Consider the following 22,227-nt stretch of genomic DNA (forward strand, 5'->3'; position numbering starts at 1 on the left):
GCTTGCTCATGCATCATAATGTATACGGCAACATTGCTCGTGATACTCCTCTTTGTTTTTCTCGAAAGTTTTTGATGATGATTCTGGGTGTCCCTGTCCATACCAGATATAAAATCTTTCAAATCGGATGGACACATGAAATTAATGAAACAACAGTCCTGCTCCGAATTTATGCGACTCGCGATTTATGGATGATGCAGAAATTCGGCAACATTGCGTGAAATTTCCCCCTTGAATTTTCTCGAAGTTTTCCGAGGATGTTGCTGGCAGTCCATACTAAATAGCCAATTTGTCACATAAGGTGAACAAATGAAATTGTGAAAACCTCACAGCCTGCTCCGAATTTACGCGACTCGACTCGTATGCATGATGGATAAGGCAACATTGCTTGAGGTATCCGCCTTCGATTTTCTCGAAAAATTCCGCGGATGGTCCTGGATGTCTACACTTTAATTTATAATCTGTCAAATCGGATGAACAAATAAAATTGATGAAACGTCAGTGCCTGCTCACAATTTACGCGACTCGCGAATTATGGATGATGAAGCAATTCAGCATTATTGCACGAAATTTCCTCCTTGGATTTTCTCGAAATTTTCCGAGGATAGTCCTGGGAGTCCATACTCAAAATAATAATCCATCAAATCGGATGAACTAATGAAATTGATGAAACGACAGAGCCTGACCTGCATATACGCGAATCGCGAAGTATGGATGATGCAGCAAATCGACAACATTGCTCGAGCTTTCCCGTTTGGATTTTCTCGAAATTTTCAGTCGATGGTCCTGGGAGTCCATACTCAATATATAATGTGTCAAAGGGGATGAACAAATGAAATTGATGAAACGACAGAGCCTGCCTTGAATATACGCGACTCGCGAATTATGGATGATGCAGCAAATCGACAACATTGCTCGAGCTTTCCCGTTTGGATTTTCTCGAAATTTTCAGTCGATGGTCCTGGGAGTCCATACTCAATATATAATGTGTCAAAGGGGATGAACAAATGAAATAGTGAAAACCTCACAGCCTGCTCCGAATTTACGCGGTTTGAATCGTGTGGATGATGGATGCGGCATCATTGCATGAAATTTCCTCCTTGCATTTTCTCGAAATTTTGCGAGGATAGTCCTGGGAGTCCATAGGTACCCAATATCTAATTTGTCAAAGGGGATGATGAACAAATGAAATTGTGAAAATCTCACAGCCTGCTCCGAATTTACACGACTTGACTCGTATGGATGATGGATGCGGCATCATTGCATGAAATTTCCTCCTTGGATTTTCTCGAAATTTTCAGTCGATGGTCCTGGGAATTCATAATCAATATGTAATGTGTCAAAGGGGATGAACAAATGGAAATGATTGCGAATGGACCACTAGACAAGGTACAAATTTCAGCATTCTGATACAGGTTTCTTAACCAAAATTTCACGTAGAACACGATGCGCACAACAAAAACTACCGAAATCAACTCCTCACGAAGAAATTAAATGATTCTTGGTGCGTGAATTCAAACCACCCGCTCATGAAAACTCAATGCTCTACGTGATTCACATCGCGCGCTAAACGTTATCATGACAGTCTCTGCGATATACAAATCTGGCAACCTCAATCTTGACGCTTTGGCTCAGTTATAGCAAATTGCTTATAGTTTGAACAACACTTGGTGGGAAATGAACGTTTGCTCGATTGAGAGGCTCGCTGAAACCGTTGTGGTGCGCGATTTGACTTACGTAGAGCTTTGAGTTTCTTGTGAGCGGGCCTTTCAAATTCCTCATAACCAATGTGAAATAAAAACGTTAATATCTTCCTTAGGAGTTGATTTCAGTAATTTTCGTTGCGCAAATCGTGTTCCCCGTGAAATTCTGTTTCGGAAACATGTATTAGAATGCTTAAATTCGTACCTTGTCTAGTGGTCCATTATGGATGATGCAGCAAATCGACAACATTGCTCGAGCTTTCTCGTTTGGATTTTCTCGAAATTTTCAATCGATGGTCCTGGGACTCCATACTCAATATATAATGTGTCAATGGGGATGAAGAAATGGAATTGATGAAACAACAGAGCCTGCCCTGAATATACGCGACTCGCGATTTATGGATGATGCAGCAAATCGACAACATTGCTCGAGATTTCCCCCTTGGATTTTCTCGAAATTTTCCGAGGATGATTCTGGGTGTCCATATACTCAATATCTAATGTGTCAAAGGGGATGAACAAATGAAATTGATGAAACGACAGAGCCTGCCTTGAATATACGCGACTCGCGAATTATGGATGATGCAGCAAATCGACAACATTGCTCGAGCTTTCCCGTTTGGATTTTCTCGAAATTTTCAGTCGACGGTCCTGGGAGTCCATACTCAATATATAATGTGTCAAAGGGGATGAACAAATGAAATAGTGAAAACCTCACAGCCTGCTCCGAATTTACGCGGTTTGAATCGTATGGATGATGGATGCGGCATCATTGCATGAAATTTCCTCCTTGCATTTTCTCGAAATTTTCCGAGGATGATTCTGGGTGTCCATACTCAATATCTAATGTGTCAAAGGGGATGAACAAATGGAATTGATGAAACGACAGAGCCTGCCTTGAATATACGCGAATTATGGATGATGCAGCAAATCGACAACATTGCTCGAGCTTTCTCGTTTGGATTTTCTCGAAATTTTCAGTCGATGGTCCTGGGACTCCATACTCAATATATAATGTGTCAATGGGGATGAAGAAATGGAATTGATGAAACGACAGAGCCTGCCCTGAATATACGCGACTCGCGATTTATGGATGATGCAGCAAATCGACAACTTTGCTCGAGCTTTCCCGTTTGGATTTTCTCGAAATTTTCAGTCGATGGTCCTGGGAGTCCATACTCAATATATAATGTGTCAAAGGGGATGAACAAATGAAATTGTAAAAACCTTAGAGCCTGCTCCGATTTTACGCGACTTGACTCGTAAGGTTGAATGATGCCCAACATTCCTCGAGATTTCGCCTTTGGAGTTTCTCAAAATTTTCCGTGGATGATTCTGAGTGCCATCATCTGACCTTTACGGACCTCTATTCGCCTTATCCTATCTTCTATTCCGCTCAAAAAAGCTAGTTTCTGTGTTTCATCAAAAACTGGAGTCTAAAGTTAATTAACGGTAAACATTATTGATCCTGGAAAGAATTCTGCTGATTTATGAAGGTTCCGGATCTTTTCCGGATCTCTCAGAATACTACCTGTTCCGAAAATATCGGACGTTGTAGCGCTCTCTGTAGGAAGAGTTTATAACTTTTAGTGTAAACAACCCCTCGTAGCCGGTTGATAATAATAGTGACAATCTATAGAATAAATTGGACAATCTAACGCAAGTGAGAATTAAAAGAGATTGTAAAAGAGAGTGCTGTCCGCTGCTTTTTATTGACAGGAATGTAAATCATCTCTACCAAGACATATTATGTATTCTTGTTTCATACTTTTTGGCTGTCAGTGCTTGTTTCATACATCATTGTGCTGGGTCTTGTCTTGTTCTGTATGAATCCACACTTTGTTTGTCTATCGAGTTTTTATATATTCTCAATCATCCTTGATCGTGTTCCATTCCTCTGCGTCTCAAGTACAAAATAATAATAGTATTCAACATATTAATATCATAATTATTCAACTATGACGGACATGCAGCAGCAATTGAATGCTTCCACGAACCAAGGCTATTCTCATATCTATGTGGAGGGCGAGGAATATACCAATGAAAATTACCAACTTTGTATCAAGAATGTACCACATTGCATACCCCCAATAGTCAATGTAAGTACTCTTTCTGTCCAACAATTCCATTCACAACGGGTTGGCAATTTTGCCTCCTCTCATCGAATGAAAGTAGAAATCTCAACTGATGATTCAGTCGCCTATCTAAAAACTCATTCATCGGTATTAAATGTTGACTCTAATTCCTGCCTGCACAAAGTATGCATCCATTTTTTTCAATGGAGAGACTGAGAGAGAGAGATAAAAAACGGAAAGCAACAAGACTTGGGGCTGGAAGAATGGACATCCGCGCTTTTCGCATGTCCAGATTCAATTTCAACTTCACACGTCCAGACTCAACTTCAATCTCAATTTTAACTTCACGTTCAATCTTAACTTTATCTTTTAAGTTACTTAAACTGTGTACTATGAGGCTGTATGTTATGTTGACTTTGTCTGGAAATTGTTTACATTTGTGACTTAATTTCTACAATAAATTATCAATCAATTAATCAATCAACTTCGTGAGCTCTTGTAAAATCTTTCTTTCACTTAGGACACTTCATAGTCAAGCAGAGGTGGACAGGCATTCTAGAGCAAACTAATTTGAGTGTTTGGACAAGTGAACCAAGTTTAATATAAACACACTAAGTCGTATCAAATTATAAATTAAGCTCTGGATGTTCGGAGTTTTATTCCTTAGTGAGACTCAATGTTAAAGACAAAGTTTAACAACTATTTTTATGTTCAAAACATTTTTGCTGGACATGGAATTTGACAGGAGAAAATCTACATGGAGTAGAATTTGAAACTACTTCCCACTTATTTTTCTTTCAATATGAGACCTAATTCATTTCTGTCAAACTGAATTGAAGTCAATATGAGTGTTATTGGAGATGGAGCTCCTAAGAAACTGTATGCCATCAAATTCTAAAACCTCAACAGGGAAAGCAAATATCAGGGTGACAAGTTCATGGAAAGTCAGGGAATTTTGCCCAATCCTAAAGTCAGGGTATTTTGCTGTGGAACCCTGAAATTTTTACCTTCAGCCTGGAATTTACTATTTTTTATCTTTTAGATACATGGTGCTGAAAAAAATGTGAACAAATAATGTTCATGAAAAATCATGCCCGCAAGAAAAAACATGGGAAGGTCATAGGGTATCCTTTATTGACCAGGAATCATCAAAAGCATCAATTTACACTCAAATCCAGAGCCTAAGTCCCTAATGAAACTAAAAATCTTAAGTTTATTTTGTCACTAATTGATATTTCTTAGGACCTTGAACGCATCATGAGGAATCAAATGCAATTAAATCCAAGAAAATTTACAACGTTGCAAGGTCTTCAGCCCAAGAAACATGATCATTGTCTCCGTGTACATTTCTCATCAGAAGAGCAAAGGCAAAAAGCATTGAAGGCAATCAACGAATATCAATGGTCTAAAGGCTGGAGTCGAGTACATGCTGAGGTAAGATATTCTAGAATTAATGCCCACATTGAGACTCTTGAAAAAAATCTGAAGCTGAGTTCTGCGGTTATTGCGTGACTCAGCAGAAAATTCCACTAAAAAGATCAAACAAACTGAGATTTCAACTCTACTACTCCAGGCATGCATTTTCCCATCAGTCATCAATATAAGATCTGTTTTCCAATATCGGCTTCCACTTCCCATATTCACCATGGAAACATTCTAAAGCAGCTGCACCTACTGCTCTCTCTAAGAACTTTTCCTCCGTCATGGCTGAATATTCTTTTTAATTTTTCCCCTCTCAGACTCACTAAGTAACTACTTTTTAATCTTTGACATTTACAGTAATAGATGCCAGTCCAAGCATTGAAGAGATTAGGTAAATAACTTGATCGAAGTAGCATCATTGGTCCATTATATTTCACCAAAGAATCTTCATTTGAACAAGTAATTGATATTCTCAATTTTTTGCTCTATTGACAGCTAATAGGTCCAAATGTAGACCCTAGGGAGAGGAATTACTACAGATTCAAGAAATCAATGATGTCTGCAGACAATGTAAGTGAATCAATTAATGTTCAACTCAGTAATGCTTTTGCTTCTCAGATGCCACTCATGTGTGTTCAGTAGGTATTTCAAAAATGTTTGCCATGATTGAAAAAAAAAGCCACAAAAGCAAGTTTCTACCCAGTTTCTCATTCTCACACATGTGGGTTTTCTGTCGTTTTCAGGAAGAACGCTGTATGAGCCATCAGCCACTGGCAAAGTCCCTCAGTTATAATATGACTTTTCAGGGAAATCTGTGAATATTTTTCATCCTATTTTTCCGAGACTTTTATCCACAATTTTGTGGATCTAAATTATTTGAAAATTTAATAGAAAATATTCATAACTCTAATAAACATTTTATCAGAGGAAATTTGGCAACTCTCAAATATCTCACAGTGTTTCTCCCAAGCACAGCAAAGTCCTCTTCTTGAAAATTTTTGACGTATAAACAAACGCTCTCTAAAATATTCTAAAGTCTCTCTTTTACCTTAAATAAACAGAAGGAGCATTAAAAACAGTAGTTGCCATGAGACACAGTTCTCATTCAGTATCATCCAAAGGAAGTAGCAAACACCTCAAGTACATTGTCTTCTTGTTAATTTCATTCAAAAATACTAAAAGCCATTTCTTGAAAACTTCCAGATTTTTCTTCTCTTTGTGAAGAATTTTTCGTGAAAATTTCAAGTAACAGTTTTGGTTTGTACTCCTTTGATGAACTAAAATGGGTGTGGAGTTTTAATAAGGTCGCATACACGCTATGCATTGCAGTTTCACTGTCAATTTGTTCCTCACTGGAGGAGAAAAAGCAGTTCTCGAGGAATGGTGTTGATTTATTTCCCTTTCAAAATCAAGGTGCATTGGAAATGTGCAAATTGAGATTCTCAGTAATTATCAGGGTTTGCAACTCTAAGATACTTTAATTAGTTGGATTTTATCAGTTGACAGTTCCTCAGTATATTGACCCCACTCTTCCTCCAAATCGAGAAAAAAATGATGTTACAAGCAAAAAACCGTTGCCTGATTTTAAATCACTGGATGATGCTGTCAAGTATAGTATTGTTCCATTGTGGAATGTTCCCTACGAGAAACAAGTAAGTAATATTCTAGATGAAAATCACTCCTTTAATCAAGTACTAACAAAATGAGAAGAACCAACCTTTATCACATTCTGCAAAGCTTTTCGTCACCCATGCGACAAGTTCCTTACCTCCCCTAATCATTCATTTACTTATTTTAGCCTTCCACCAAGTCATCTTCCCTTTATTTATTTCCTTGACTGGTCAAAATTTCTACATTTTCAGCTTTTTTTAGTGCAATAAGACTAAAATCATTTGAAGCATTTTGTGATCTGTGGGTGGAAGAAAGCAGCTAAAGTAAGAACTCAAACCGCTGTTCTCAAATCATTAATTTAGTATTGTTTTAATACATGGGCAGACTAGAGTACCTGTATAGCGAGAGTATGGACAGATCGCTTCATGGAGGGCTTAGGGCCCAAAAGTGCAGCCACCTTTCTAACCAACTTCTAATGCACAAAATTTCACTGCCAGTCTGCAGATTCCAATTCTAACCATGACGGCCAAGAATGTACAGAAATGAGCGTTCTTCCGCGAAATTGAGTAAATTTATGCAAAAACTGAGTCAAACACGTGCTTAATAAACGACGGTTCGCAACAATAGTATTAGTAAATCGTTCTGGATAATTGAAATTCATAGGTTGGCTGCATTTCTGGGCCCTAACTTTATTCGCAGAAGCATCGATGAAGGCCTGATGGATTTTCGGAGTTTCACATCTGTCCATACTCTCGCTATACAGGTACTCTAGGGCAGACCGGCACCAAAAAAGTAACCAAGAATACCAGCCCATTAGAGTGCAGATAGGTCCATTTTAGTCGTTTTTTTTTGGTCATGTGAGGGCAGATTGGTTCAAAATCACCCTATATTTAGAGTATCCAACCAGGATATTTCCTGGTATTTCTGCCCACCTTTCTGCCCTTCTTTTGATACTTACTAGGAACGTCCACTCATTTTGTATCTTAATTTATCTTGTGTTTTGATCTGTTTCTTGTAGCTATGTTTAATGAATAATATCTCCTAATTTTCATCATATTTCTGTTCACTCAGTAAATCTGATAGTAATACTTTCCTGTAGACTTAGTTCTCTTACCCCATCTGCTTCCACTAATGTTATGAAACTTTTTTACGTAGTTGAAGGGGAAAAAGGATGAAGCCGAAGAAATTCTGCGACAAATAAGCAGTCAACTCTCCGAAGCAAATCCTGATGCAGCACCCTGTATTAAAGAAAAGACAGAGAAATTTAATGGTTTTCCATGCGAATTTCTTGGTATCATCAATGATCGTAACAAAGCTGAAGGTTATCGTAGAAACGTCACACTCACGTTTGGTAAGTAGTGAAAAGGGTTTTGAACTTTTTGTAACGTAAGAAATTTGCAAAAACAAACTAAGGATAACATAGCAAGCATGAATGTTATCTGAACCAAAACTTGTCCATTAGCACATCTTGTTTTGTCCCATTTCGCATGCTGCAATATGCAGCAGGTTCCGCAGCGTCCAGCAGTCTCAGTTCACAGTCTCTTGCTCTGCAGCAAACAAGTCCAAAATGGATAGTTAAGGACCTGCTCCAACTGCCCTCTTCTTGGGATTTTCTCCATTTTCTCAAATTTTGTTTCAAATTTATCCTCTAAAGCATTAAATATCTGAAGGTAGCTCTTATAGGAAGCAAAGCTTCTCTAGCGTATTCCTCGGAATAACCAGTGCTTGTTGTTTTCCTGTTTTAGGACGACATAACAATGAAAAAGTGTTAGGGTTCCTTGCTGAAGGAACCACCAAAGTTGCGCCAATTCCTGCAGATCTCGTGAATATACCCCAGAAAATGAAAGAAACTTTTCAGGTAGTGAAATACCTCTCTGCATTTTAAATTTTCTCCTCTTTAACACTGGATTTGATTTGATTTTTCAAATTTTAAATTATCTATCTTTGCCAAGCGTAAGAAGCCAATTCTTCCCTTCAAAATGTGATGAGAAATCTGATGAGAATATTAGAATAAGATTAGTCAGAGTTTTTCTAATACTCAGTTATAAAGTTATCGTGCAACTGAAAATTATTCTTCTTGATGTGGAATATATATTTGATTATAAGTAAAGCTGTTCTCAAATTTTTGTGTTTGATGAAGAACGATGCGGGAAGGAAGGGAATTTTTCCCTTGAAATTTTAGAATTTATCTTTGTATGCATTCCTATCTTGGAGTATCAGGCAGTTTAAAAAATCTGGAAAATTAGGAACAGCCATGGACTCTATGATGACCTGCAAAAGTCAGGGAATTTTGTGAGTAGCCTGTTAGCTCAGCTACTTTAACCGGTACCATTCTATTGGAGAGACTGGAACAACCTCGAAGTACCTTTTCCCTTAATTTGGATGTTTCCCTCATTGTTTAGCTTAAATCAGCATAGTCAAAAGGAAAAATCTAGTTAAAGGTTTTGATCAAATACCAGAGAATTCAGAAATTTTAGAATCAGAACAAAAGGGAAAATGTGTCAAGAAAGAGGTATGAAATTGGAAAGTTAAGTTACTATAGATACCTTGCCTATCATACTCTCACAGGGAAAGTTCCTTAAGTTGATAAGTCAAAGGACCAAAAGGAATATCGACAGGGAAATCTTCACATAAAAATGTGTAGCATTCAATGCACAGAAATCAGACATTGTAGTTTTAAATGCACAATGTTTAAGGATTTTTCAGTCCACGTGTTTTCTTTTGTCCTTACTTTTTCATGCCTTTACAGTCAGAACTTAAACATTTTTCTTGGAGGTTTTTCTCCGGCCAAATTAACTGGAAAATTCTTCCTAAGCAAGGGTTTTTACTCAGATTAAAGTTAAAACTTCTACGGACTGAAGACAGTGTTTCGGTTGAAGCGGTATTTCTTGTCAAACAGAGTTTCAACTTGCCAAGCTTCAATAATTTAAGATGTGTTTGTGTGTATAAAAGGGCGTCTTTATTATTACCATTTTACTTTTATTAATTTTATTATTGCAGATTTTTGAAAATTATGTCAAGCGTTCCGAATTTGACGTTTATGACCCTGAAACTAACACTGGTCATTGGGAAGCATTTACACTCCAATACTCTGATACCTTAGATGAGTCTTTAGCCATAGCGAAGATCAACAACTTGTCCAAAAAGGATAGGAAAACCAAAATCAAACCAGAGTTGCTAGCCTACTTCAGCCGACCAGAAATCAAAGGTCACGCGCCTACCTCTTTGTTCCTGCAAATAGAAGAAAGCTGGTTGGTTATTTTTTGTTCTTCTTCTTGGAATTAATTTCAAGCTCCATGGTAATATGTCCGAAATTTATGTGATAAACTTCTCAGTTTTGAAATCAGATTCGTATATTTTAACGTTATGCTTATCAATTGAGGCACTGAATGCAAAAAGGGCACTCCTCGATCGCAGTGTTTTAGAATCTCTGTTGCTAATTAATCCCTTGGAGAATAAATTAATGAGTGATTTTGCCAGAATCCTTTCCATAGAAAGTTGTAGAATCATAAGGAATATTCAGTGGAATTTTTAGTGAAATGAATGCATTCACTTTCCTTACAATTAATGAAGTATTAGAGGAGACTCTGAAACACTGCAACCGAGAAGTGCCCTTTTTGCATCCAGTGCCTCAATTTTACTGCCTACTTATCAGTAGTTGAGCGGTTTTTGGAGCTGAGTGATCTCTTCAAGCCACCCAATCCACAACATTTTTTTTTTTTTTTTTTTTGGGGGGGGGGAGGGATATCTTGTTGTACTGTGTACTACAGTCCATACTTGAAACTTTGTGTAAAGCTAGAAATTAAATCATTAAAAACACAGCAGAAACAGTTATAATGGACCCGTTTTAAATGTCAGATTCATTTAAAATGTGATTAACGAATTAATTGCTTTAACATATTAGTGCCTAGATTCAGAATGGGTCATTTTAAACTATTTTTTCTATTTTTCTTGTATTCTCATTTCTGGCATTTAAGTTTTTTTGAGAATAGCCGATTCAGTTGGGTATTTGGTTTAGTCAAGGTTGAACTAGAGAAAAACCTCACATATCTTCTCTTCAAAATTTTATTTATGAAATGATTCTTACAATGGGAAGTTCAGGAATCAACCCAAAAATATTGTAGAACAATGTAGAAGTTACATTGTAAAAATGACATAATTTGTATTTAATGCCTTTTAATCAGTGTTAATCATAATCATTTACATCTCGTTCAGGATGTGATCTCCAGACTGCCCATTGTCTGATTCGTTTTCCTTGTGAAATTTTGAAAATAGAAGAGGTTACGAAGTGTTTTAATTCATACCCTGCCTGGAAGCCTACTAAATTAAGAATGAATTAATTGTTGATTACAGGAAGGTGAAACCGTTTTTTTTCCAAATTATCGAGTCAGGAAAAATCAAAAATAAAACATTTAACAATTTGGAGCTGCAAATTACGAAAAGAGCTTTCTTTCGTGAAAATGCTGAGTTGGTGTACCAAGCTGTGCGCGATGTAAGCGAGTTGAACAAATCCATCAACCTGTTGGAGCTCGGTTGTGGAATTGGAACAATTGGCTTGGCATTGTCCAAGGTAAGTTCAATCTCCTGTAGATTTTTCTTGTTTATAACCTCACTAATAGCCCTCTGAATACTCGGAAGTTTCAATCAATGCTGTGTCTTCAGCAACCGTTTTCCTGCCTATTCTAGATTTGTAAAAATTTTTCACGGATTATGCAGGCTCATGCAAAAAATTATGACGGTCAACAGAAAAATGGACCTCATTTTGCAGTGTATAGACAAATGTATTGGCTTTTGGGGAGAAACTTGGCCCTCTCCATAGCCAATAAAGTCCTTCTCTATAAACAAGTCCTCAGACCCGTTTGGACGTATGCCTGTGAACTGTGGGGCTGCACTAAACCAAGCAATAGATATCTGATCGAGTTCTTCCAGGCGAAGGTGCTAAGGTCAATGGTGGATGCCCCATGGTTCACAACTAACCAATCAATGAGAGAAGAGTTAGACGTTGAATCCATCTCTGATTACTTAAAAAATGCCTCTCATAGATATTTTAGCAAGCTTGAAATTCATGAAAATCCCTTAGCCAAGGAACTTACAACCAAGGACATGGTGAGAAGGCTCAAGAGGGTCAAACCTCGAGATTTAGCCTTCGGTGTCTAATTTAAAACTTTTGTGTCTAGTTTACTTTGTTATAAAAAATAGGTCCTTAACAACCTAAATGCCAGAATTCTTTTGCGGACATGGATTCCGCATGAAAGCAAAAGTAATTCAAACTTTCAACATTGTGCAGGGGGCAAGTAGTTTTTTTTTTATTATCTCTCTCATTTATTTTTCATTGTTTATTGTAATTTTTTTTTCTAATCCACTACTCTAGTTTTAAGATGTATGAATGTGGTCTGGGTGCTGTGCGAGAATAGGTTATACATGCAAAAGTTAAGAAGGAAAATTAAAAATAGTTAATTTGGTTGTTATTATATTTATAAAACAAAGTTTCTTTACACTTGTAAACAGGTGGTTGTAACATAATTTGATGAATAAAAAAAAAAAAAAAAAAAAAAAAAAAAAAAAAAAAATTGCAGTTAAATTTTCATAACTCTCCTCGAAAATAATCATTCCATCAGTGAAAATTTGGTACCTTCATTGTTCATACTGCGTTTTTCCTTAGCACGGCAGGATTGTTAAATGTCGTACAGTTTCTAGGATTCTATTGGAAATAATTTAATCATCGTTTCCCGCAGGAGGTGAACTATGTGTATGGCGTGGACAATTGCCAGATTTCGTTGAGCGATGCATCTAAAAACCAACAGCTGAACAACTCGCAGAACAGCCAGTATTTTTGGGGACCAGAGCAGCCAAAATTCTCATTTCTTCCCAAAGACTCTCCTAATGATCTGGTCGTGATCATCGACACACATCGTTTCGAATTAAGTAGGTTAAACCACCACCACATAAGTTAAAAGAAACTGCATGATAAAATCATTGCATGGTTTATAAATTGATGGCCAAAGTATGGAGCGACTTATCTCCGTTTGCAAAGTGGCAGACTTCCTGCCATAGTTTATTTTTTCTTTGGAAAATTTTCTTTCAATATTTCTGCTTAAATTTCAAACCATGGAGTCGTTTACTGTCACTTCTAAAAAATAAGATAGGAGTGGAAATTTTGTAACATTGCAAATGGAGGCACATGGTTTTGCAGTTTGGCCATCAAAATAAGGATTCTGTGAGAGAAGGAGGAAAGTACATTTTTGTGATTTCAAGACTGCCAAGCTGAAAAGCTAGCAATGGCTGCCTTAGACGAGGTCTGAACCAGAAAAAATCATGATATGTTTCCTTTATTTAATCTTATGTCAATAATGGCCCTTGCAATAGAAAGTTCGGAAATGAACTCCTGAATGAAATATTAACATGTATTTTTAACACAGATCAAATCTAGTAACAGCCAATGTTGCTTGGTTCTCCTCTGAGAAACACAGCCCCAATTTCAATCTAGTCAAGCGACATCAGCAGGAAAAAACGTAGGATGATGATAAGAACTATGACGGGTTCTACCCATTGAAGGGATACTGCTTGTCTCCAATGTTGTCAATTTTAGTGTCTACATTTGGTCATTTAGAGGCTATCACACATGCGCTGTATCCTATACTGCTCACCAAGACCTAAAAAAAGTTTCTGGCTGTAGAGAATTTTTGTTTACAGATGTTTCACTGTATGTGTTTCTGTAGCTCTAATATTGGGACATACTACTGCAAAATGAATACAAAATGTTTCTCTGCTTTATTTCCTTCATGTTATACTTAGGATATTCCATGGTTGGAGGAGTTAAATGGGAAAATCAGATAAACTGGCAGTCTTTGTAGAGGGCCACAATTTTTGGTATGGCAAAAAGAATGGAGATTATACCTTCAAGAACTCAACGTCAAGATTTTAAGTTTTAATTGGCATTATAAACAATACATTATGACCGGTTTCGTGTTAATTATTTCCAAAACTTACAATTGTATAAACAAACTTTCACTGCGTTTTTCTCAAGTTCCCAATTTACAATTTACAATTTCAATTTACCATCTTCCCCAATTTACTGCTCTCTTATGTTGAAATCATCTAAAGGGTAAATTTTTAGAATTTGCTGATGTTCTTTACACTTTATGGTGAATTGTTAATCCCTCTAAGTTGCAGTATGATTATGTCATTTTTAGTTTTTTCTCTGTAGGTCTGACTGTGCAAAACTTCTCAATAACTCTCATTTTATGAGGGTTTATTTTTTACAAGCATCTTTCATCACTTAAATTTTATTTTTCCTTGTGCAGCACCAGAACAAGTTGATTCCTTGAGGCAGCTGAAAAATTTAAAGAAAGTGGTATTCCTAAGTTGTAATGCAACTGCTCTGTCGCTGATGCAGACGTTCCCGAATTTCTTCTGCCCACCATCAGAAACTCAACCAACCAGTCCTTTCATTCCTTGCAAAGCTGTTGCAGTGGACACACTTCCGCATACTTTAAAATTTGACCTTGTTATTTGTTTTGAACGGGTAAGTAACTCGGTCACCTTTAAATGAAGTAAAGTTTATTTTTAAATCCAGCCTTTGAATATATAAAGTAGCCAATCAGAGAATTTCGCAACTGTTAAAATGTCAAAATTTGTGAAACAAATATTTATCCTCTACGGTGGCCTCGATATTGGGAGGGGATTCTCTAAAATTTTGTATTAGTTTGAATGATAATCTGCTATTTAAGAGAAAGCAATTGAAAGGGCATGAAGTAAGGGCAATTTTGAGTACTTAACTCTCTAGTTTTCCCTACTAAATTGTTTCACGATAGCTGAATTAGCGTAAGTAGTGCTTTGGTTGACAGCCAATATTTTTGCCAAAATCTTCATATCTATTATTGGTTCCAAGAAAAGTCTCATTTGGTGTAAGATTTCCATAATTGATGAATTTTTGTGTCACAGTATAAATGTTCGTGTAGCATCTGTATTATACTGATTTTAATGGAAATTTAAGGTGAACCTGTAGGAAACATGTACCATTATTGATATAAGTACCTAAGATCACCAATGGGCCTGTGATAAAGTGCATAATCTTAACATATGAAAGGTAAAAATCTCTTAAAGCCATCAAGTGTTGCTTTCATTTTGCAACTACCAACATTAGTAGGGCAAGGTTGACTGATGAAGCACCCAGTAGGAGCCCTCATTTTCATGTTGAATGTTTGTTCAGTTCCATTGAAAGAATTGAGTATCTACTCCAAGTCAACTTTGGAGCTTGTACCTATACGATATCACTATGTTGTTGCATATTGCACATTTTTTTAAAATTTTATCGGCACTACACAAATTATTTGATTAACTTCAAACTTTTTTTTTGAAAACCGATTATATAGCTCTTACTTTCTTATTGTTCTCTACGCACAATGGCCATTTCGAGCGGGCAGGCCGCCCATCTTCAGGTGACTGCATTGGTATGGAAAGGTTCAAAAATGCCAAATTAGTTTCATTGGACGTAGAGAATTTATTCAATAATGTCGACAACAGGGAAGCCATAAAGAGAGCGGAGAAAGTAATGAAAACCCATTCAACAATGTCCAATAAAGAAATTGAGGAATATATCAAACTCCTAGAATTTGCTACTAGCCACAACTATTTTAAATAAAACGATCAATTCTACCAATTTTTAAATGGGTTAGCGATAGTAGCCTTGACATCTCCCCCTCTAGCAGATGTTTTCATGGACGACATAGACAACATTATCTGCAGTCTTAAGAAATGGAAAAACAAATTTCAGGCATACTATAGGTACGTCGATGACTGCTTTCTGATATGGATGGGTTCGTGGAGAGAATTTGACAATTTCTTAAAAGACATAATCGAAATTCAGCCAAGAATTACATTCAAAGCCGAAAAGGGAGGGGACAGACTTAACCACCTAGATTTGACCATAAAAATAAAAAATGGCAGACTGAAGTTCGAAATTTTCAGGAAAGATTGTTATACCGACTCAATAATTCCCGTAAACTTGTACCATAGCTGGCAGCATAAAATGTCTGCATTTCATAGCATGTGCTATAGACTGGTAAATGTACCTTTAGACAAAACAGCGTATAATAAGGAGCTAAATTCTATAATAAACATAGCTGAAAACAATGGATACAAAAAGAAGGACATCCTAAAATTAGTCAGAAGGAAAGCTAAAATAAAAAGAGAAAAACTCCTATTTGGCGGAAAAACGGCAAACGACTAAGCTTGGGTTTCAATCCCTTTCATTAATAATCTGTCAGATAAAATAAAAAGGTCCACCAAGAACAAAGTGAAGATAACATACAGCAATCAAAGAAATCTGGGTAACCTACTCATCAACACAGGTGAAAAAATAGACCCACTTAAAAAAGTGGAGTGTACAAGATTATTTGTGAATGTGGAAAAATTTACATAGGTCAAACTGGACGCACAGTACAAAAAATATTTCAAGAACATAAAAATAATGCAAACAATAATAGGAAAAATCATTCCTCAATATCAGACCACGTGAGAGACTTTAATTGCAACTCAGATAAGTGCAAAGTAAACCTAATTGAGAGTGTAATAAAGGCAAAAAATTAAATGTACTTGAACAATTAGAAATAGACTGTCATAAAAATAAAGAGCTCCTTAACACTCAATTAGAGAGCTATGTGACGACATTGACAACACCGCCAATCTTACTCAGTTCATACAAGAAGAATGTAGTGAAAACATCTGATAAGAAATTAGCTGATCGAGAGGACGAGAGCCGCGATAATAACTGCGCCAGCGCGGCTATCACGCCGGATTTTTGAACCTTTCCATACCAATGCAGTCAGCTGAAGATGGGCGGCCTGCCCGCTCGAAATGGCCATAGTGCGAAGAGAACAATAAGAAAGTGAGTGCTGTATAATCGGTTTTCAAAAAAAAAAAAGTTTTAAGTTAATCAAATAATATTACGATATCATCTTCTGTTGACAACGATTTCAATAGATCAGCTGTTCTCTAAGCTAAGCTTTGCCCTTTTTACTTCTCAAATGTGTACTCAGCCAGTTTTTCTGTCCACATCTAGTGAGCATTTATTTTTCCTTCTCTGGAACATCTGCCTAGAAAATTATCCTGATGTTTGTATTACCTAACCCTGCTACATTTACTCTAACTTTTTGTTGATAGGTACTTATAATTTTTATTTCAATTTTTCTGATTTTCACTAATTTTTGCATTTTTAGATGCGGGAGGCTGCTGCAAGTGCTGGTGTGAAGCGAGGACCTTCCATCCCTGAGGCTACTGAGCCAAAACGCCCAAAAGCATATTACTAGCAAGTATAGAAGGGCTGAATAAGTAAAAGTTTTGGTTTGAAGGCAATCTAGTCACTTTCGCGTACCAAATGAAGGATAGACGAAATTCTTGGTAACTTTTGTCTCGTCACTCATTTTGAATGAGCACTCACTTACAGTTGTGTGAGTTTTATTGCGTGGTTTGTTTATCTCAAGCTGTTGTTGGATATCTATTTGTTTCCATTCAGTCTCAGTCCACCAAAAACCACCTTTGTAACATATTTTTGTCAAGGTAGCATTTTCCACTCATTCCAATTCTGGCCAAGGAAATTGTTTTTTCATTTGTTCTTTTGTTACTACAGCATCAAGCCAGTTTATAAAAAAAAATGTTTTTTCTCCGTTTTGAATAGTAGTCATTTGTTTTCATCATTGCTCAAGAAATCATTTTTTTGACCACTTCGTTTCTTTATCATGTCTGGAGTATGTTCCTTAAAACAAATATTTTTTCTAATGTCTCATTCAACTGCGTCAATCCTGTTCGGTCGCACTCTTATTTTTTGTTCATTTTTAAGTGTTTCATGATGTGCTGTTCCTACTTCTTGAAACATGCATACCTACTATTACTCATCTTTTTACTGTAGTTTCTACCTGAAATAACATTATTTCATTTGCTCTGTAACATATTATGTTTCAAGAAAGTAAATCACTATAAATAAATGTTTTTCAATTCGTATTTGCACTGAACTCTTTTAATTTACTTTGATATTTTTTACCTCGTTCTTTTTCATTTGTTTTAAATGAATGGATCAAATACTACACATTTTTTGTAATTTTTAAACAGCCTTAATTAATTCTAAAACGACTTTTTATATGCTGTGTAGCAGATAGAAAAATTTGAACTGAGAATTAGAAAACTTATAATTTTAATGAGAAAACATCAAAAAACTTTTCAATTTTATGAATCAGCCCTATTCTGTTCTTTTTTCATGAGAATGTCCCCTAACACTTTTAAAACTTTCTATCACTAACATAAATTCTTCATTAAGAATTTATTTCTTTACACAAAAAACGACCTAGTAGCCTAGCACATATAGCAACGGCTGTTGAAAAAACTTTTAAAAAACTCTTAAATTTCGAAAAGACACATTTTATTAAAAACTATTAAAATTCTCTTCTTAAGGAACCCTTTTTGGCAATTTTTGAAAGTAAAATTTCCAAGCAGGAAAATTTAAGGAAAAAAGTTAAAAAACTCTTTAAATATTAACTTAGTTTTCGATGTCAAAAATATTTGAAAAACTACCTACTGTGGTATTTTAAGAGTTTTTTTAAACAATTTTTTCCATAAATTCCACCTTATTAACCATTACAACTAGTCAGCTAACATTTGTTTATGGGTTGGGGAGGTAAAAGCGCCCGTAAAAGTAGGAGACCCCAGTGCATGTATGTATGGCTGATTGTTAGCCTACCTTTCCGGAGCATTCAGAAGACGAGCTTTTACTCCGCAATTATGCTCTTTTCCGTCAGTTTTTGGTAAAACAAACGGCTTACCTTCCTCTTTCAAAATATTGCAAGCTTTTACGTTGTGCAGTCAGAATCTAAAAATTTTCATAGGCTCAAATAAGTTACAGCCATTTCGTCTTCCCACGAGATTTTTTTTTTTTTTTCCTACTTTAAGTAGCCCACAAGGGCTAATCCTGCACTTTTAATCCCATCCCCCCCCCCCTCCGTCCCTAACAACCAGTCCCTGAGGCAACCACTGTCTGAGACTATCAAACTCTGGTCGGGAAATTGCAGGCATTTGAAACCCAAAAATGAAAAGAACGTTATAATTTACCTTTTATTTTCAATTTTCGGATTCAATTTTCATTAACATTGTACACTCTGGGGCAGAACTATGGGAAAATTTTGGGGGAAAATTCTCAACTTTGATGGGCTGGAGTGTCGAAAAAAGCGTTTTCAGGAAAAAATTTACAAAATGAAAGTGTCTTATTTTGACCCAAAAAGTGATCCATGAAGTTGGGTTCATTAAGCCTGGGACACCCCGTATTTCCATCTCAATTAAGTTTTCCTCTTACCTATGCATAGGGCCGGATTAAGGGGGTGGCCACATGCATGGGCCGCGGCCTATGGCGGCAAAAATTTGCAATTTTTTAAGTGTAGGTATAAAAAAAATCGGATTTAGAAAAAAAAATTACAAACGAGAAAAGGCGACAAAATCTCTAATTTTCTGAGAGTATAGTAATTTCTAATTTTGTCGTCTCTGAGTGATACAAGAGACAGCACCTTAAATTAGTCCGAGTTAAGAGAGCAACCAAACACTCAATTTGGCCTGGAACGGCGACTTGGAGAGAAATGATGACGAGGACTTGAGATGAAAAGGAAAAGCGCTCTCGGCGCGGCGATCGGCATGTAACACATATTGGCGCCCACAAGACTGCACGAATACTTCACGCATTGCATTAAACACAGTGTGGTCATTGCGGTCAGCGTGAAGCGGATAGCGCCTACAAGAATGCATGAATACTTCACGCATTGCGTCCAACACAGTGCGTTCAGCAGCGGTCGGTGTGAAACGCATAGCGCCTACAAGACTGTCGGAATACTTCACGCATCGCGCCAAACACGGTGCTGTCCGCGCGGCGCGGCGGCGGAAGTTAAAATCATTAAACCACATATTATATGTTTGTTCTTTCATAATTTTTTCGTTCATTTCTTATGAATGGAAGGCCTTGTCCACACAGAGATAGGTTTACGGAACTTAACTGTCGAGCAAAGTTCCGTGAACTTTTGCTAGTAGTGTTGATAGGGCTTTCCCAAAAAATGTGTTCAACACTAGTAAATGCGTCTTATGCACCCCTTCGCCGCTGGCACGTTCACTTGATGGTTTTCATTGAGTTTCAAAACGAATGAGAAGGGGGCGGCAAAATACAGGCGGCAAGTAGGTGAATCCGGCCCTGCCTATGTATAATCAACAGTCTTGTAAATATGAAGATTTAATATCGTGTAGGTATTTACATGAAGGCTTTGGACCTTTACATTATCAATAGGTACTTCATCTTGTATACATATCGTGAGAAATATTAAAAATCCTAGGACTGGGAATGTGAGCGCTGTTTGGACCACACCAGTACTTCTCCTGGTTCAAGACTTTCATTGTCAGTAAGACGAAGCCCGTAGCGTATAGGTAAAGGGGAAAAGAGGAGAGGGAGATGAAGCTTGGGTCGAAACTTGTGGTTGTTGGAGTTGCAATATTAGGCTACGTTTCGTTCTGAAGATACACATTTTCATCCAGCCCAGTGGAGATTCTTGCCATTTGACAACGTTGCAGTAACACTTTTCAAGTTTAGCTGAGCAAACTTGAGAATTTGTCTTGAGCAAGATTTTGTTGTCTGGAATGAGAACCCCGTAGAAATTATAGCGGAGTCCTGTGCTTCAATTGGTTCATTTTTCGAACGAGGAGCATTCAGAAAGTCATGAGCGTCTGGTGTTCGTCCAATACAGATCCGCTTTGTCGGGGTGACGCTAAGATCTCCGCTGTGATTGGTTGTGCGTGGCGTAGCAGAATTTTGTCTGGCGTGTGCCGCTTGTAGCCTGCTCCCCATCGCCATTTTCCAATTCGTGCGGCAGAAGAGCTTTCCCAGATATTTCAGTCCTCTATTTTTGTTAATTTTTCACTGTTTATTATTGTTTTTTGTATACTGAAGTTTTCCACGCAACGTGTCTATTACTATATTAAGTGGATCATAGCCAACTGCGGAAGGTATGTGTTGTTTTTAGCAAACTATCTTGATGCATTTCTACCTGTCCATCCTCCCAACTTCAGCGATCATGTTCCTACTGTTTTGATTTCTTTTCTACAATTTTTAATTCTTTTCATGTCTCAAAGATGCTTTTGTAGTGCACTGATCGCCCTATCTAGCCTTCTCCCCCATGAAAGTAGATTTTCTCAAACTTTTCTCCCAAATCCGTGGGTACCCCCCACTTAGGGGTATGTAAGCCTATTTCAGTCGGGACCCAGTTATTTGAGTAATTAGCCTTGTTTTCTGTCAGTATTGAGTTCTGCTTGACACGAAGGTTCTAGATTTCTTATTTTTGATCACTGCACCGGCCCCAATGATTTTGCGCGTTCTCCTGCAGATTCAGGCAGCCCCCACTGGCGACGCCACTATGATAGCCAACACTCTACTTCTGCCAGGGCTATGTTTTCTACTCTACATTCTGCGAATTCTCAGTATGTTTACCTTAAGTGAATGCATGTCAGTACCGTCGTAGAATTCATCTTAACATCGTTAAATTTGGTGGGTTGAAGTTGACACGCTGAAGAATTGGATGTAGATAGGTCAGCAGTCGAGTCGCCGCCTCTGAGACCGACATTAAATTGCTCCTGCTGACGGCAGTGCAACCTCGCATATGATCCTTAATGAGCGTTGTCAGCTTAGATGGCACTTGTTTACATTCTAATTACAAGTGTCTACTATGCTGCTGTCCAGTAGCGATTGCAGTGTTGACTATGCCAGCAATCGGGCCCCGGTTAATCTGTGGTCACTACTAGAAGGTTGCATGAAAATTGCTTGCTAGTGGTGAGAAAGTCAATGCCAGCTAAGCTGATGATGCCTGTAAAAGGTGGCTGCTCTAGTAGCTGTTCACTTGTTTCAATGTGGATTGCGTGGGCGCTCAATGTGCATTAGATTTCCTCCCGCGGGTTGACTAAATGTTTTGATGATGCCTTTTACATTGCACGAACCAATTGCACAGATCAGTTACTCAGGAAGACGAGTTTTGGAACTCAACGTTCAGAGACATCGAATTATTGGTCCACAATGTATCTCTCATGTCAGCAGCCCATGTGATGTCACACCGGCTGCTGTATAGTTAAGGCTGTGTGGGGCCTACGATTTCTAATAGGTCTTGGGTGGTTGTTTCACATTAACTGGAATAGGTTTGTCGCTGTTACAGACAGCACATTTGTAGGTCATTGTTCTAGTTGAAATGATAATCACTTGGATTTTTTCGCATTTATCTTCTAATGGTTACGTATAACAACGCTTTCTGATGATTTATTGCTTTACTTAAGCATCATTATGTGAACTCCGAAAATGTGCTGTCTCTTATGTAGTTCAAAGTCAGCATAACAGACAGCACATTTTC

At 37.3% G+C, this 22,227-nt stretch overlaps 1 protein-coding gene across 1 annotated transcript; it reads left to right on the top strand.

The window, feature by feature from the left end:
* Positions 1–3,290: 3,290 nt before the first annotated feature.
* LOC109034925 (tRNA (uracil-5-)-methyltransferase homolog A) lies at positions 3,291–17,812 on the top strand. The gene is made up of 11 exons (XM_019048351.2): positions 3,291–3,802; positions 5,021–5,212; positions 5,696–5,770; positions 6,700–6,852; positions 7,967–8,162; positions 8,557–8,669; positions 9,812–10,062; positions 11,165–11,381; positions 12,547–12,736; positions 14,116–14,336; positions 17,032–17,812. Exons 1-11 carry the CDS (start codon positions 3,662–3,664, stop codon positions 17,119–17,121), a joined length of 1,839 nt encoding a protein of 612 aa, XP_018903896.2. The 5' UTR covers positions 3,291–3,661; the 3' UTR covers positions 17,122–17,812.
* Positions 17,813–22,227: the final 4,415 nt, after the last annotated feature.

The sequence above is a fragment of the Bemisia tabaci genome, chromosome 5 (assembly GCF_918797505.1).
Source record: "Bemisia tabaci chromosome 5, PGI_BMITA_v3".
In the NCBI taxonomy this organism is placed as follows: Eukaryota; Metazoa; Arthropoda; class Insecta; order Hemiptera; family Aleyrodidae; genus Bemisia; species Bemisia tabaci.

Coding starts and splice junctions, on each gene's coding strand:
- LOC109034925 (XM_019048351.2), top strand. CDS start 3,662: ATGACGGACATGCAGCAGCAATTGAATGCTTCCACGAACCAAGGCTAT. Junction 5,213..5,695: donor GGAGTCGAGTACATGCTGAG/GTAAGATATTCT, acceptor CTCTATTGACAG/CTAATAGGTCCAAATGTAGA. Junction 10,063..11,164: donor CTGCAAATAGAAGAAAGCTG/GTTGGTTATTTT, acceptor TGTTGATTACAG/GAAGGTGAAACCGTTTTTTT.